Source organism: Octopus bimaculoides, chromosome 6 (genome assembly GCF_046866305.1).
Source record: "Octopus bimaculoides isolate indiv1 chromosome 6, ASM4686630v1, whole genome shotgun sequence".
Classification (NCBI taxonomy): domain Eukaryota; kingdom Metazoa; phylum Mollusca; class Cephalopoda; order Octopoda; family Octopodidae; genus Octopus; species Octopus bimaculoides.
Genome location: NC_142933.1, coordinates 98,506,660 through 98,523,189, shown reverse-complemented (window position 1 = coordinate 98,523,189; position 16,530 = coordinate 98,506,660). Strand labels below are relative to the sequence as shown.

Sequence of the window (16,530 nt, the reverse complement as noted above, 5' to 3'; positions counted from 1 at the left end):
CTTAGTGGTTAGATCAGCAGAGCTGCTGTTGAGGGATCGCTGGTTCAGATCTCAGACCAGGTCTGTGTTTATAAGCAAAACACCTAAGCTCCACGTGACTCTAGCAGACTCTGCTGACTCTTTCACCACAACTTTCTCTCACTCTTTCCTCCTGCATCTAGCAGCTTGCCTGCGACAGACTGGCGTCCCATCCAGGTGGGGAACCTATACACCAATGAAACCGGGAAACCAGCGCTTATGAGCCAGGCATGGGTGCCAATATATATGTGTGTGTATATATATATATGTACAGGTGTGGCTGTGCAGTAAGAAGCTTGCTTCCCAACCACATGCTTCTGGGTTCAGTTCCATTGTGTGGCCCTTTAGGTGAATGTCTTCTGCTATAGCCTCAGGCCAACCAAAGCCTTGTGAGTGGATATGTAAGATGGAAACTGAAAGAAGCTGGTCATACATATACACGTGTGTGTGTGGGTTTTATCTGTTTGTCCCCTACCACCACTTGACAACAGGTGTTAATGTGTCTACATTCCTGTCACTTAGCAGTTTGGCAAAAGAGACCAATAAAATTAGTAGCTGGTTTTAAAAACCATAAATACTGGGGGTCGATTCATTCGACTAAAATTCTTCAAAGCAGTGCCCCAGCATGGCCACGGTTTAATGACTGAAACAAGTAAAAGATAGAAGATTAAAGATTGATGTCTGTTTGAGCAGCTAAACCCTACCCTAATAAAACATGTACCTATGAAATACCTGTGTACCTGTGTAACATGCCTTTTGCCTATAAAATGAATGAATGTTTATTGTTCAGTGTAGAATATAACATATTATATTTCTGTAATACTACAGGTGATAATCAAGAGTTAGATGCTCGCAGCACTTCTCGAAGAATTCGATTCATTCCACCACAAGAACAGTTTACTCTCTGCAATTATTCGGTCAATGCCCCCAAAGATATGCCAATAACTGGCTACTATGATATGCAGGTAAGTACACTCTGAAATCATGAAAAGAAAATTAATGAAATAAATTTATTGAAATTAATTCAACTGTCATCCAAATAGTCATTTTTTTCAATATTCTGCAAAAACATTTCTAGCCATGGGGCATTTTTACTTTGCCTAAAACTAGCAACAGAAAGGGCATCATAGAAAATCTGCCTTAATAGACTCCCTCCAATCCATGCAGGTATGTAAAAGTAGATATTAAAAAATAAAAACAGAAACAAAGTATACCAATCTTCATTTCTGTTGTATTAAAGAACCCAGAATATAATTTGGCTTTTATTTCCAACTAATCTACTAACAGTGGTTCTCAACGAGGGTTCATATGACCCTTGGGGGTTCATATAAGATTTTTTGTTAAAATTTACGAGCAATAAATTGCTTGTGCTCCTACAACTTACAAAATAGTTTAACATTATTTTAATATTGTTCCTAATAATATTTAATTATAAAAAGGTAGCGAGCTGGCAGAATCGTTAGCATTCCAGGCAATTTGCTTTGCACCATTTCATCCGTCTTTACATTCTAAGTTCAAATGTCGCCAAGGTTGACTTTGCCTTTCATTCTTTTAGGGTTGATAAAAAAATACCAGTCGAGCATTGGGGTCGACGTAATCGACTATTCCCCTCCCCCAAAAGTTTCAGGCCTTGTACCTTTAGTAGAAAGAAATATTTAATTATTTTCGAGCGAGATCGTTGCCAGTGCCGCTGGACTGGCTCTTGTGCGGGTGGCACGTAACATACACCATTTTGAGCATGGCCGTTACCAGTACTGCCTGACTGACTTTAGTGCCGGTGGCACGTAAAAGCACCCACTACACTCTCGGAGTGGTTGGCGTTAGGAAGGGCATCCAGCTGTAGAAACTCTGCCAAATCAGATTGGAGCCTGGTGTAGCCATCTGGTTCACCAGTCCTCAGTCAAATCGTCCAACCCATGCTAGCATGGAAAGTGGACGTTAAACGATGATGATTATGATGATGATGACAAAAAATATAAAGGATTTGTTAAGCATCAAATAGTTATGCGGGTCCACCCAAGAAAAACAGCAATCAAAGGAGTCCATGGTTTGGAACTTCTGAACTAGATTTTGATTTTTTGTTACCTGTTCCCTTCTGGTAATTAATTTTTAAACTAACAAATATTTTCTTAATGGTCTACCATAGTAAATCTAGAAAATGGCTGTCTTTCTTTTGCAGGTTGAACCAGGAGGAAAAGTCATCATTGAAGTTCGCTTAACGCTGAATCCTAAAATTAAAAATTCTTTTGATATCTGTGAACTACAAATACCAATATATAATCGGTAAAATGAAATTTGTCAATCTTCCATCTGCATTCATGGATTGTATATTTTCATAATTGTATTGTTTCTGTGCTACTGTTTTACATGAATAGGTGTGAGTGTGTGGTTAAGAAATTTGCTTCCCAACTATGTGGTCTTGAGATCAATCCCACTGCACAACATCTTGGGCAAGTGTCTTCTACTATAACCCTGGGCCAACCAAAGTCTTGTGTGTGGATTTAGTAGACAAAAATTAAAAGAAATCCATCTCACTACCCCCCCCCCCTCACCACCAATATATAGTGTCCGTAAATTATCTTTACAACTTTCACATACTAATTGTAAAAGTTGTAAAGATAATTTATAGATATCTTGTATCGTATTTTTAGCATAGGAGATGCTATCCTTGGGTGAATACCATAGTATATTCTATCTTCTGTCTTTCATTTGCTATATATATATATATATATATATATATATATATATGATGTATCACTGTATCTATCTATCTATCTATATTTATTTATTTATATTTAGATATGGTATGTCTCTGTATCTGTCTGTCTGTCTGTTTATCTATCTATCTATCTATCTATCTATCTATCTATCTATCTATCTTTCTATCTAAATGTGATGATTGTAAATGAGTATCATGCAGATGATGTTTGTTTCTATTCTTCCATGAAAAACATGCCTTGCCTTGGGAAAATATCACCTTACTTAAAAACAGGTGGCAAATGGTGGCAGGAAAGTCATCCAGCCATAGAAAATCTGCTTGGACAAAATCTGTCTGACTCATGCAAGTATGAGAGTGACGATGATGATGACGACAACAACGACGACAATGTTGTTGATGTAATCAGAGCCTGGAGGCTGAATTCTTGTCCTTAGAGTATTTGGTGACAATGCTATTCTCTAATCGTTTTGTCACATGCATTATTGTGCTATTAAACAATATGGAGGCAATAATACATGTCTCATTATATGGTAAACCTTTTGTTACCATATCTCTGTTGAAATGCACTGCCTTTGTTTCATTTAATTTTGAAAAAAATTAAGAATTTAGTAAAATAACTCTGTAGTCCATTATATGCAGTAGAAGCAGTATTGAATTAAATAGCCACCTGTGTATAGTACTCAATGTAAATACATCATTGACAGGCAAATATACTGCGGTATTAGCCCAGTGATTTTATTCAGCCGGTGAATGCTTTTTGTTGTTTCTCTCTATATCAGAGGTTACAAATCTCTTCTATGTATGTGACTGACTGTGAGGCATTCTCATTAGCTGCTACTGGGATGATTTTCGCCACCCACCAATATATACAGTGTTCATAAATTATCTTTACAACTTCCACAATTAGTATATGAAAGTTGTCAAAATAATTTATAGACACCTTCTATCGTATTTTTAGCATTGGAGATGCTATCTCTGGATGAATACTGCAGTAAATTTGCCTTTCACCTATGTGTTTACATTAAGTATGATACACAGATGGCTATTTAGCATAGTTATTAAACTGATGTTTAGAACATAAAATTAACATGGAATTTTAATGGAAGGTTTTATTTAAATCACTTTAAAAACAGGAAAGTTATATCATAGAACATGGGGTGGTCTCAGGTAGGTTAGTATCAAAAGAGCCAGAGATATCAGAATATACTCAGGTAACATTAAAACCATCCAAAGAGTAAAATTAGAAAAGCTACATGAAATGAGTCTAATGAGAGCAGCTTAATTATTCATTAATTTTCGGTTATGTTGCCAGAGTTATCTGAAGCAATTAAAGATGCTTTCTCTGTTATTTTGTTTGAAGTATTATATAATTGGCACAGGTGTGGCTGTGTGGTTAAGAAGCCTGCTTCCCATCTATGTTGTTTTGGATCGGTCCTTACATGGTACTTGGGCAAGTATTTTCTAATATAACCCCAGGAAAACCAAAGCCTTGTGTGTGTGGATATGGGAGACAGAAGCACTAGCAGAAATGCTAGATTTGGCAGAAACGCTAGCACACCGGGCGAAATGTTTAGCGGTATTTTGTCTGCTGTTACGTTCTGAGTTCAAATTCCGCCGAGGTAGACTTTGCCTTTCATCCTTTCAGGGTCGATAAATTAAGTACCAGTTACGTACTGGGGTCGATGTAATCAACTTAATCCCTCTGTCTGTTCTTGTTTGTCCCCTCTATGTTTAGCCCCTTGTGGGCAATAAAGAAATAAGAAACTGAATGTGTGTGTGTGTGTATATAAATGTGTGCATGTGTGTGTATATATATATAGTTCACATTTACAGAATACAAAAGATGAAGACAGGTGAGGAAACAACAAGCAGGTGTATTAGTTTGACACACAGAAAGAATGGAAAAGTCTTTGACGTTTCAAGCCTACATCCTTCAGCAGAAAGGATTGAGAGGGAAAAAAATGTGTAGGGCTTAATGGTTCAACATGATGAACATATATCTATATCTATATATATATATATATGTGTGTGTATATAGTATGCTCCGTTGGATGTGTAATGTCAATGTGAATACCCATCAGAGTGTAAGTATCTTGAGAGAAAAGCTGAACATTAGAAGCATCAGTTGTGGTGTGCAAGAGAGACGATTGCGCTGGTATGGACATGTGGTGAGAATGGATGAGGATAGCTGCGTGAAAAAGTGCCACACCCTAACAGTTGAGGGAACCCGTGGAAGAGGTAGGCCCAGGAAGACCTGGGCTGAGGTGGTGAGGCAAGACCTTCGTACATTGGGCCTCACCGAGGCGATGACTACTGACCGAGACCTTTGGAAATGTGCTGTGCGTGAGAAGACCCGGCAAGCCAAGTAAGATCGTTGCCAGTGCCCCTGGACTGGCTCTTGTGCGGGTGGCACATGAGATGCACCATTTTGAGCGTGGCCGTTGCCAGTACCGCCTGACTGGCTCCCGTAGGATTTTCGAGCGAGATCGTTGCCAGTGCCCCTGGACTGGCTTGTGCGGGTGGCACATAAAAGAGACCATTTCGAGCGTGGCCGTTTTCGTGCGGGTGACACGTAAAAGCACCCACTACACTCTCTGAGTGGTTGGCGTTAGGAAGGGCATCCAGCTGTAGAAACTCTGCCAAATTAGATTGGAGCCTGGTGTTGCCATCTGGTTTCACCAGTCCTCAGTCAAATCGTCCAACCCATGCTAGCATGGAAAGCGGACGTTAAATGATGATGATGATGATGATGATATAAGACCTGGCAAGCCGAGTGAGATCCTGGCAAGCCAAGTAGCTGTGGCCTATGCCAGTGTCGCATAACCAACCCATTTAAGAGTGCACTTCAATCATCAGGTAATATACTGTGCTTGAGAAGGCCTGTTGAGTCAAGTGAAATCATTGTCATGGCTGATGTCAGTGCTGCCAGACTGTCTTCCATGCAGGTGGCACATAAAATGCACTATACAAGCATGGTCAATCCCACTACTGCTGGACTGGCCCCCATGCTGATGGCATGTAAAAGGTACCCCCTACACTCTTGTAGTGGTTGGTGTTAGGAAGGGCATCCAGCTGTAGAAACCTTGCCAGATCAGATTGGAGCCTGGTGCTTGCCAGTCCTTAGTCAAACTGTCCAACCCATGCCAGCATGGAAAGCAGACATTAAACAATGATGTTGATGATGATATGGGTGTAGGTGTGTGTGTGTGTGCATGCATGGGTATGTTTGTGTCTCCTTGTCTTGACATCACATGATAGTTGTAAACAAGTGTTATCATTATACAAGCAGTACTATTCATTTTTAATTTTCTATGCAAACATGATCAGCCAAAAGGAAATAGTAGCTTGTTTGGAATTAGGTGAAGACAAGCAACAAGAAGACCTAGAAAATCTGCCTCAGCAAATCACCTCTGACTCATGCAAGCATGGAAAAGTAGACATTAAAATGATGTTGATTACCATATCTTATAACATAATTAGACTCCTTTTTTTTCTATAAAGAATTGTTTCAAAGAAAAACCACCCTGGGTCCTGTATGGGAAGTTGGGCCATGCTTTAATGTATTAAAAGTGTTTTTCCTGAATATGCGCTGTTGAAATTGTGATACCTCTAAAATACCGTCTTTTATGCTATCATGTCAGTGTCTATTAATGAAATAAAAAATGCATGAATTTTTCATAAAGTACTTTTAACTGAAACAATTGTGTGTGTAACTATTTTCTTTCTTTATTGAAAGTATTTTTGTTAGCTTGTCTTTATTTAAATATTTTTGCTAACATCAGCAAATATAATGCAATTACGTATATATATATATTATGTAATTATTTGATACTTGTGTTAAGCTTAGTCCCTGCAGTACATGATCAACAAGTGTGCGAAGTCAACTCAGTGATTCAGGCTGAAAACTCTTCACAATGAACGAAATTCAATATCCCCCCAGAGAAAATTTAAACTCTGCTAATACTTTGAATCAGGAGACTATCCAAAGTTTCTCCCAAAAATAAAATGAACAAAAGAAAAATAACCCAGTTTCCTCTAATATATATATATATATATATATATATATATATATATGATGGCATAAAAGACTGTTGGGTATGTTAGACACACCCTAATTTTTTAACAGTGTTTATTGAGGAAAAAGAACATCAGAGACAAAATTAGTTCAAGGAAGGCTCAACTTCACATCTAGAACCTGAGGTGATTTTTTTTTTTTTTTTGAGATTTTTGGCATTAACTACAAAGTGCTTTGCATTATACGAAGGTGAGGTGACCTACATGTAGCTAAGAAGAGTCAAGTGTATAGGCCATCAATACATTACAGTACAAGTAACATAATACAAACTCTACAGCCTTTTACCAAGATGCCTAACACCATAATAACATGTCTAGCTGTAACTCCATTGAAAGTTAGATAACATGTCAATATGTTGTACATAAAGTGTGTGTGTCTATGAGTTCCTTTCGAGTATTGGGCCTCGCGGAGACAAAGTGGCTGAGTTCCTTTCAACTGTTGGGCTTCACAGAGGCGAAGTGGCTGAGTTCCTTTCAAATGTTGGGCCTCACATGGGCAAAGTGACTGAGTTCCTTTTGAGTGTTGGGCCTCACATGGGCCAAGACCTTTGGCGTTATGTCGTGCTTCAGAAGACCCATCAAGCCAAGCAAAATTGCAGTTGTGGCAGACACCAGTATCATGCAAATTGGCACATAAACACATCTCGGTGTCATGCAAATGGCACCTGTGCCAGTGGCACGTAAAAGCACCCATTACACTCTCGGAGTGGTTGGTGTTAGGAAGGGCATCCACCCATAGAAAACCATCCCAAAATCTAATCAGTTTGTGCCAGTCACGAAGCCAAACATCCCTGAAAGTTTCATCCGAATCCATCCAGCGGTTCTTGAGATATCTTGACCACGGACAAACAAACATGACTGTAATCAATACTTCTGCCTTCACTAAGGCGGAGGTAACAACAACAACAATGATGATGATAATAATAATATACAGTAATTATTTTGGAAACTTCTAAAAAGTTTATATTCATATTTGTAATATTTATTTTCTTCAGTGGCCTTGTCCAGTCTTATGAAGTGAATGCCAGCCAAGGAAGTGTTCAACTGGTTGATAAGCGTAAATTGGTTTGGAACATAGGTACTTTTAATAAATATATATATTTTCAGTTTTCTTTCTTTCTCTCTCTCTCTCACACACACACACACACACACATGCATGCACGCACGCACACACGCATACACACACACACACACACACACACATTATCTTTACTTTTAATTCTCAACATTTATGCATTTATTTTATTTTATTTTTCTACTTCATTCCTCATTTCCTTTTTGTGTGTATTTCCTTTTCCTATTTATCTTTATCATCATCATCATCGTCATTATTATTATTATTATTATTATTGCATCAGCATGTTGGCAGGAACAGTTGAGAAATTGTTTAAATATTTTATAGTCATTAGTTTCAACGCACTACATTTCTGTATTCAAATCCACCAAATTTGTTAATTTTTTTTTTTTTTTTTTTTTAATCAGATTGTATAACAAAAAAAATATACTGAAATCAACTTAATTAATAACCACTTGTTTCCTCTCTTCCTGGATTCTGATTTTATTTTTCACCCGTTAATTAACAATACTTCTTGCCTGTGAAAATTGGCCTTATGCCTAGGTTTAGTCCAAAAAAAAATATCAAATATCATTATTATATTTTAACATGTTTTCTTCTCTCTCCAGAAATAACTTCATAGGGGGAAAAAGTCAATAATTAAACAAAACTAGAGTAAAAAAAAAAATCAGTGCTTAATGGAAACTGGACAGAATTGGCACAAAATGTATGAATATCAGTAGCAAAGGTCTACAAAGGTACATATGTGGCTGTGTGGGTCAGAAGTTTACTTCTCAACTATGTGGTCTTGGGTTCAATCTTACTGTGCAGTACCTTCGACCATCTACTTTAGTCTCAAGCTGACTGCAAAGCCTTGTAAATGGATTTGGTAGACAGAAACCAAAATAAACTTGTGTGTGTGTGTGTGTGTTAATCTTAATATCATGTGATAATTGTAAATAAGTGTTTTTTGTCAAAGAAGCAGTATTCTTCATTTTCAGTATTGTGCAAGATGATGTTTGGCCATTGGGAAATATTACATTACTTAGAAACAGGCAAGGGTTGATGACAGGAATGGCAGCTGACTGTAGAAAATCTATCTCAAATAAACTCCATCCAACCCATGCAAAATGGAAAAGTGGACATGAAATGATGATGATGTGTGTGTGTGTGTGTGTGTGTATATGTGTTTTGTCCCCCCCACACACACACACATGCCACACTGCTTGATAACCAGTGATGGTGTGTTTATGTCTCTGTGACTTAGTGGTTTGGCAAAAGAGACCAACACAATAGGTACCAAACTAAGAAAAAGATAAGCACTATGGTCAATTTGTTCGACTAAACCCGTCAAGGCTGTGCCCCAGCATGGCCACAGTCCAGTGATTGAAACAGGTAAAAGATAAAAGGTTAATCACCTAACACACACACACACACACACACACACACACACACACTCTCTCTCTCTCTCTCTCTCTCTCTCTCTCTCTCTCTCTCTCTCTCTCTCTCTCTCTCTCTCATATTCACTCTCACACACACACACACACACACACACATATTCTAAAAGCAAAGTAGCCAGAATAAGAATGAGGGGAAAAGATCAAAGTTCAGAGATCTTTTGCCTCTGCTGACAACAGATGAATTCTCTCCCTCTCCAAGTGAAGGACTGGTTGTATGATGCTTGTTTACAAAGTTTGAGGTTGCATGAGAGTGAAAAAAAAAGAGCATTGAATGTGGAGGATGTACAAAATGTTGGAAAGAAATGAAGTGAGCATGCTACACTGGATGTGTAATGGTTATTATGAATGGACAGCAACACTTGAATGAATTGAAAGAAAAGCTAAGCTGGGTGTAAGAAGAATCAGATATAATGTGCAAGAGAGAAGGCTGTTCAGTTGTGTAGCTTGAGCAGTTGTTCTCAACCATTTTTTACCTATGGATCACCTTGATTCTTGATTTTATTTGGATGGGCTCTCATAGCCATTCAATGTTTAAAAGGTCTGATGGTATTTTCATAATTAAATATTATTCTGAATTGTATGAAAAATTGTTAAAACATTTAGTGTATTGTAGAAGTATGACCAATTTACTGCACATAAATACATAAATTTTAGCAACAAAATCTTATATCGACCCTGGTTGAGAACCACTGATCTCGAGTTTGTGTTGCTTGGGGCAGTAATTGAGTTTGCCACTCTCACTTGGCCACTACTGCCTATACAGGCTTATAGAACAGACCCAAAAGTGCTACCCTTAAAACATCACCTGGGATGGACTTCTCCCATTGCTTACCTTTAGCTACATTACTGGCAATGTTGGTGGAGGCATGTGATGTATATAGAAGATGACAGTGGGTTTAAAGAAATGTCAGATGTTCCAACTGGATGAAACCTGCAGGAAAGGTTATGATGAAGGAGATGACAAAGGGGCTGCCAAAAGTGGTAGGAGGCTCTGCTGGGGAAGGTTCCTTTAACTATTGCAAGTATGGAAAAATAGATCGAGAATGATAAAGCTGGTATTAGCAGCGGCATATTACTTTAAATAACAATAAATCTAATATTCATTTGGCAAATACAGTGGGCTTCCACACAGTTTCCATGTACCAAATTCACTCAAGGCATCGGTCAACCCAGCTCTTTAGTAGATGCTTACTCCAAGTGTTGTACAGTGGGGCTGAACCCAAAACCACATGGTTGCAAAGCAGGCTTCTTAACCAAACAGCCATGTTGAGTAAATAAAATAGTGGAAACAATTTGAAGAACCCTAAAAGGTTTAATTTTAAAAGTCCTCTTTTTTTTTATCTTTTGTCCACTTGTATTAGACATGCTGATCCAATTAAACCAACCCCACTAATTGACTAATATTTTATTTATTGATCCAAAAAGGATGAAATGATGCAAAGCTAATCTTGGTGGTATTTGAACTCAGAACACAAATAATCAGAACTAAATACTGCACAATAGCCCATCTAAGACATTAATGTTTCTACAGATCCACTACCTTAAAATACTTCATTGTATTAATGTATCTTTATTCTAAATCTTTCTGCTTATTACTTTCAATAGGGCAGAAGTTCCCTAGTAAAAACCTTGAAGTTTTCCTGACGTCAACCTTATTACTCAATAAACAGTTGCCTACAAATCCTGACATGTATGAAGATCCCTTTTGCATTGACCTGAATTCTTACGTTTTGGTGAGTTTTTTTATTTATTCATTTTCTTTTACAGAGTAAGATTGTGTTTTTGTGATTGACTTTCTTTACACTTTACTGAATATTTAACCGTTTTCTTACCGTATTTAAGTTGAAACACGCTACATTTTGTTTCAATTAATTTTGGAAATAATGAGTTATTTAGTAAAATAACTTTTTCATTATTAAGCTCATGTTTAGAGCATAAATTAACATGGGAAATTTTTTTTTGAAGATTTTAATTTAAAATGGAGTTTGTATCATAGAATCAGGGTTAGCCTATGATGGATTGGTATCAAAAGGATTAGGGTGTAAACTTTTAGAAAAACAGATATTTGAGACCAACAGGATGGGCATTCTAATAAATAACACTCACTAAGGTAGGTGGCTCTTTCGGCTGTGTGGTAAGAAGCTTACTTCCCAACCACATAGTTGCAGGTTCAGTCCCACTGTGTGGCACCTTAGGCGAATGTCTTTTACTATAGCCTCGTACCAACCAAGGCTTGCATGTGAGTGGATTTGGTAGATGGAAACTGAGAGAAGCCTGTTGTATATGTATATGTGTGTGTGTATATATATATATATATATATATATATGTGTGTGTGTGTATGTATTTATTTATTTGTGTGTATCTGTGCCTCTCCCGCCTCCCCGAAATCGCTTGACAACTGATACTGGTGTGTTTATGTCCCTGTATCTTAGTGGTTCAGCAAAAGAGACCAATAAAATAAGTACTAGGCTTACAAAGAATAAGTCATGGGGGTCGACTTCTTCCACTAAAACCCTTTAAGGCAGTGCTCCAGCATGGCTGCAGTCAAATGACTGAAACAAATAAAAGAATAAAAGAATCAAGAAATAATGTTAACCATGTAAAAGGAAATATGGAGGAGATAAGAAGCAGAAACCAGAGCGTTGCCATGGAAACATATATTCATCATTACCATCATCATCATCATCATCACCATCTTCATCATCATCATTTCACTGTTTACTTTTCCTTGCTGGCATGGGTCAGATAGAATTTGCTAATGCAGATTTTCTATGCTCAGACACCCTTCTTGTTGCCAACCCTCACCTGTTTCCAAGCATGTATATATTTACCTCTGGCTAGACATTCTTTCCATGGAAGATTAGAAACAAATAGCACTCGTTTAGAACCATGAGGCGATATCAAGACAAGAGTACACACACACACACACACATACACACACACACATGATGGACTTCTTTCAGTTTCTGACTACCAAATTTATTCACAAGGCACTGGTCAGCCTGGGGCTATAGTAAAAAGCACTTACCCAACTTGCCACACAGCGGGACTGAACCCAAAACCACATGGTTGAGAAGCAAACTTCATAAGCACACAACTATATCATTAATAACATTCTTAATGATTTTCTCATATCAATATTGGTTTCAAATTTTGGCACAAGGCCTGCAATTTTTGGGAAAGGCATAAGTCAGTTACATTGACCTCAGTATTCAACTGGGTTTTTTTTTTATTGACCTCAAAAGGATGAACGGCAAAGTCAACTGTGATGGAATTTGAACACAGATTGTAAAGACGGATAAAATGCCGCAAAGCATTTTGCTTGGCATGCTAACAGTTCTGCCAGTGAAGCTTCAACATTTGTCAAAATATAATATGAATATGGCATGAATGGAGCACTCTATGTACAATACTTCCAAGTGGGCCACAATAAAAATGTTAAGTAGCCACACATATGACCAAGGTGGATACTTAACATGCTGCTCATTTGTGGTTTGATAAGTGTTTTGAGTTCAACAGATTTTAAAGGATGGTCACTGGTGTAGTTTTTAGAAATATTCAGAAAAATAGGCACTTGAAATCGACAGGAAGGGCAATACATCAGGAAGTAATGATAATAATAATATGGTTTCTGATTTTGGCACAGGTGGTTTCTGATTTTGGCACAAGGCCAGCAGTTTTTGAGGGGAGGGGAAGTTGATTACACCGACCCAGTATTTGACTGGTATTTATTTGATTGACTCCGAAAGGATGCAAAGTTAAGTCAACCTCAGTGGAATTTGACCTTAGAACTTAGACAGGTGAAATGCACCCACCAAAGTATTATTGTTAAGCTGAAACTGTTGCTAATGTAAAAAGAAATGGAACAGTGATACTATTTTTTTCATTTTCTGAAAAAGCAACATTTTGAACTTACGACACTTTTGCATAACAGCAACGATATATGACAGTTGTAAATGAGTGTCACTGTCACACAAGCAGTGTCATTCATTTCCAATATCCTACAGAAACATGTCTAACCATGGGGAAATATTATTTTCTTTGGAAAGAGGTGAGGGTTGGTGACAGGAAGAGTATCTGGCCATAGAAAATTTGCCTCAATGAACTCCACCTGACCCCTGCAAATATGGAAAAGTGAACATTTGGCAACAACATTCAAGTGAGGTCGTTGCCAGTGTCGCCGGACTGGCTCCTGTGCAGGTGGCATGTAAAAAACACTATTTTGAGCGTGACCGTTGCCAGTACCACTTGATTGGCTCTCGTGCCAGTGGTACGTAAAAGCACCCACTACACTCTTGGAGTGGTTGGCATTAGGAAGGGCATCCAGCTGTAGAAACTCTGCCAGATCAGATTGGAGCCTGGTGCAGCCATCTGGTTCGCCAGTCCTCAGTCAAATCATCCAACCCATGCTAGCATGAAAAGCGGATGTTAAACGATGATGATGATGATTAAAATGAGGACAATGTCCATGGGTGGTCAAGGTATTGAATTCAAGTCACCATCTTTTTATATCTTCACACTGCTACTAAGACATTCATCTCATGTTTATCTCTCTCTCTCCATCCATTCATTCATTCCTTTGTATGCTATAAATTTATATTTTCACATTTATTTTGCAAAATTAAAGCAAATTTCCATTAATCTCTTTGTCAGCTCACATTTCGGATTAATGATTTTACACAGTCAGGATGTCATGTGGATTCAAAATCTGTACAAGTGAAAGGAAAATTGAAATGTAAACTAAATACAGGTAATTCATCATTTATTTCTGTTTACCTTTGAAATTTATTGAATTTCTGTTTATTTAATCCTTTAGAATTTAGCTTGTTCTGACAAATATTATGTTTATTTATTCACATTGTTTTGAATTAATCATGCCTTTTCTCATAGCTTTGAGATTTCATCATCATCATCGTCAATGATGTGATTGTTTATTTTTAGAATGACATTGTAGGGTAAGTGTGAGAAGCTTGACCTGGCTAGTTTTGAACATGCCTAAACTGGTTTAAGTACTAAAGAGTTAATTCCACTAGTGGTAGGAAACAGTGGTTGAGAGATCAGTTTGTGTCAATTCAAGATCATCTGTTACTAGTTGTATTCCCGGCTTCAGTTTCACATCATCACCATCGTTTAACGTCTGCCTTCCATGCTGGTATGGGTGGGACAGTTTCACAAGATATGTTGATTACATCGACCCCAACATTCAACTGGTACTTATTTTATCAACCCCAAAAAGGACGCAAGCAAAGTTGACCTCGGTGGAATTTGAACTCAGAACATAGCAACGAGTGAAATACCACTAAGCATTTCGCTCAGTGTGCTGATGGTTCTGCCTTCAATCAGTAATAAATAATAGAACACAAGGGAAAAATAAGTTTCATTCCAAGACCCCCAAGTTGTACCTTTATCTTACCCAAAATTACACCTCCAATCAGTTTTTAAATACACAGTGATATTTTAGAGTAAAATTTAATAACATATCCCCCACTGTCATCCATTTCCATAGAAAATGTTGTCATGGTAAGTAGCTTGCTTACCAACCATGTGGTTCTGGGTTCAGTCCCACTGCGTGGCACCTTGGGCAAGTGTCTTCTACTATAGCCTCGGGCCGACCAAAGCCTTGTGAGTGGATTTAGTAGACGGAAACTGAAAGAAGCCCGTCGTATATATGTATATGTATATATCTGTGTTTGTGTTTGTCCCCCCAACATCGCTTGACAAATGCTTTTAGTGTGTTTATGTCCCCATAACTTAGCGGTTCAGCAAAAGAGACCGATAGAATAAGTACTAGGCTTACAAAGAATAAGTCCTGGGGTCGATTTGCTCAACTAAAGGCGGTGCTCCAGCATGGCCGCAGTCAAATGACTGAAACAAGTAAAAGAGTAAAAGAGTAAAGAGTATATCATATATTTGTTGTTTCTTTTAATTTTCTGTTTTTATTTATTTATTTTTTAATTAATTAATTATTTACAATTTTATTCCAGTTCATGAATATGTATCATCTCATTATAAATTCTGGAATATACATGGTAATTCTCTTACAATAACACCACAAAGCTGATAACACAGAAGAAAGTGTAATTTATTGATTATTATTATTGTTGTTGTTGTTGGTTTTTTTTTTCCTTTTTGTAAATTCTTTTACTTGTTCAAATCTTATAATAAAATATATAGTAAGAACTGTTTGTTTTCTTAATATTTATTTCAAAAGCAAGGCAGCATGCTGGCAGAAACATTATCTCTCTCTCTCTATCTATCTATCTATCTATTTATCTATCTTTATCTCTGTTTATCCATCTCTGTCTATTTCTATCTCTCTATCAAATTAAACAATAGGGTAAAAAATTGGATATTAATTAATATCAAATAGCGTGGCCATTGCCAGTACCGACTGACTGGCCTTCGTGCCGGTGGCACGTAAAAGCACCCACTACACTCTCGGAGTGGTTGGTGTTAGGAAGGGCATCCAGCTGTAGAAACTCTGCCAAATCAGATTGGAGCCTGGTGTAGCCATCTGGTTCGCCAGTCCTCAGTCAAATCGTTCAACCCATGCTAGCATGGAAAGCGGACGTTAAACAATGATGAATGATGATGATCAATGTAATACCAGGGAACAAGCACATTAAACGAATCAGGGAGATTCAGAAAAAATATCAGATCTCAAAGGATTATTGTATATGTATATACAAAAATATATATAAAGGAGGCCACTAGGTGGACTGCTAATGTACTAGAAGAAGATCATCTATCTATCTATCTATCTAGCTATCTATCTATCTATCTATCTATCTATCTATCTATCTATCTATCTCTATCTATTTCTATCTATCTTATTATCTATCTATGTATTTCTATCTCTATCTGTCTAATTATCTATCTATCTATCTATCTATCTATCGATCAATCGATTGATTGATCCATCCATCCGTCCATTCATTCATTCATGAGCCATTCTTTTATATCAGTGCTTTAATGCAGTGCTCCGCAACCTTTTTTCACTTGCAGCACACTTATATTTTTCTCAAAATTCAGCACCACACCTGAACTAAAAATATAACCAAAAGTATCAGGGAAAAAAAAATTATATTCAGTTTACACTGCGGCACACCTAGCATTGTCTCATGGCACACCAGTGTGCCACGGCATACTATACTTGTTGCAGAGCACTGCTTTAGTAGTTATTAATGTCAAGTCATTAGTCTTC

The 16,530-nt window shown here is 37.5% G+C and overlaps 1 protein-coding gene across 1 annotated transcript in view; it reads left to right on the top strand.

Annotated features, from left to right (window-relative positions):
• The window catches only part of LOC106875148 (AP-5 complex subunit mu-1), a 31,390-nt gene extending 15,883 nt beyond the window's left edge, over window positions 1–15,507 (top strand). Inside the window, exons 9-14 of the mRNA XM_014923153.3 lie at window positions 847–983; window positions 2,198–2,301; window positions 7,807–7,889; window positions 10,931–11,058; window positions 13,980–14,076; window positions 15,311–15,507. Coding sequence (XP_014778639.1) covers window positions 847–983; window positions 2,198–2,301; window positions 7,807–7,889; window positions 10,931–11,058; window positions 13,980–14,076; window positions 15,311–15,387 — 626 coding nt within the window. The 3' untranslated portion in view covers window positions 15,388–15,507. The remainder of the gene's footprint in view (window positions 1–846; window positions 984–2,197; window positions 2,302–7,806; window positions 7,890–10,930; window positions 11,059–13,979; window positions 14,077–15,310) is intronic.
• Window positions 15,508–16,530: the final 1,023 nt, after the last annotated feature.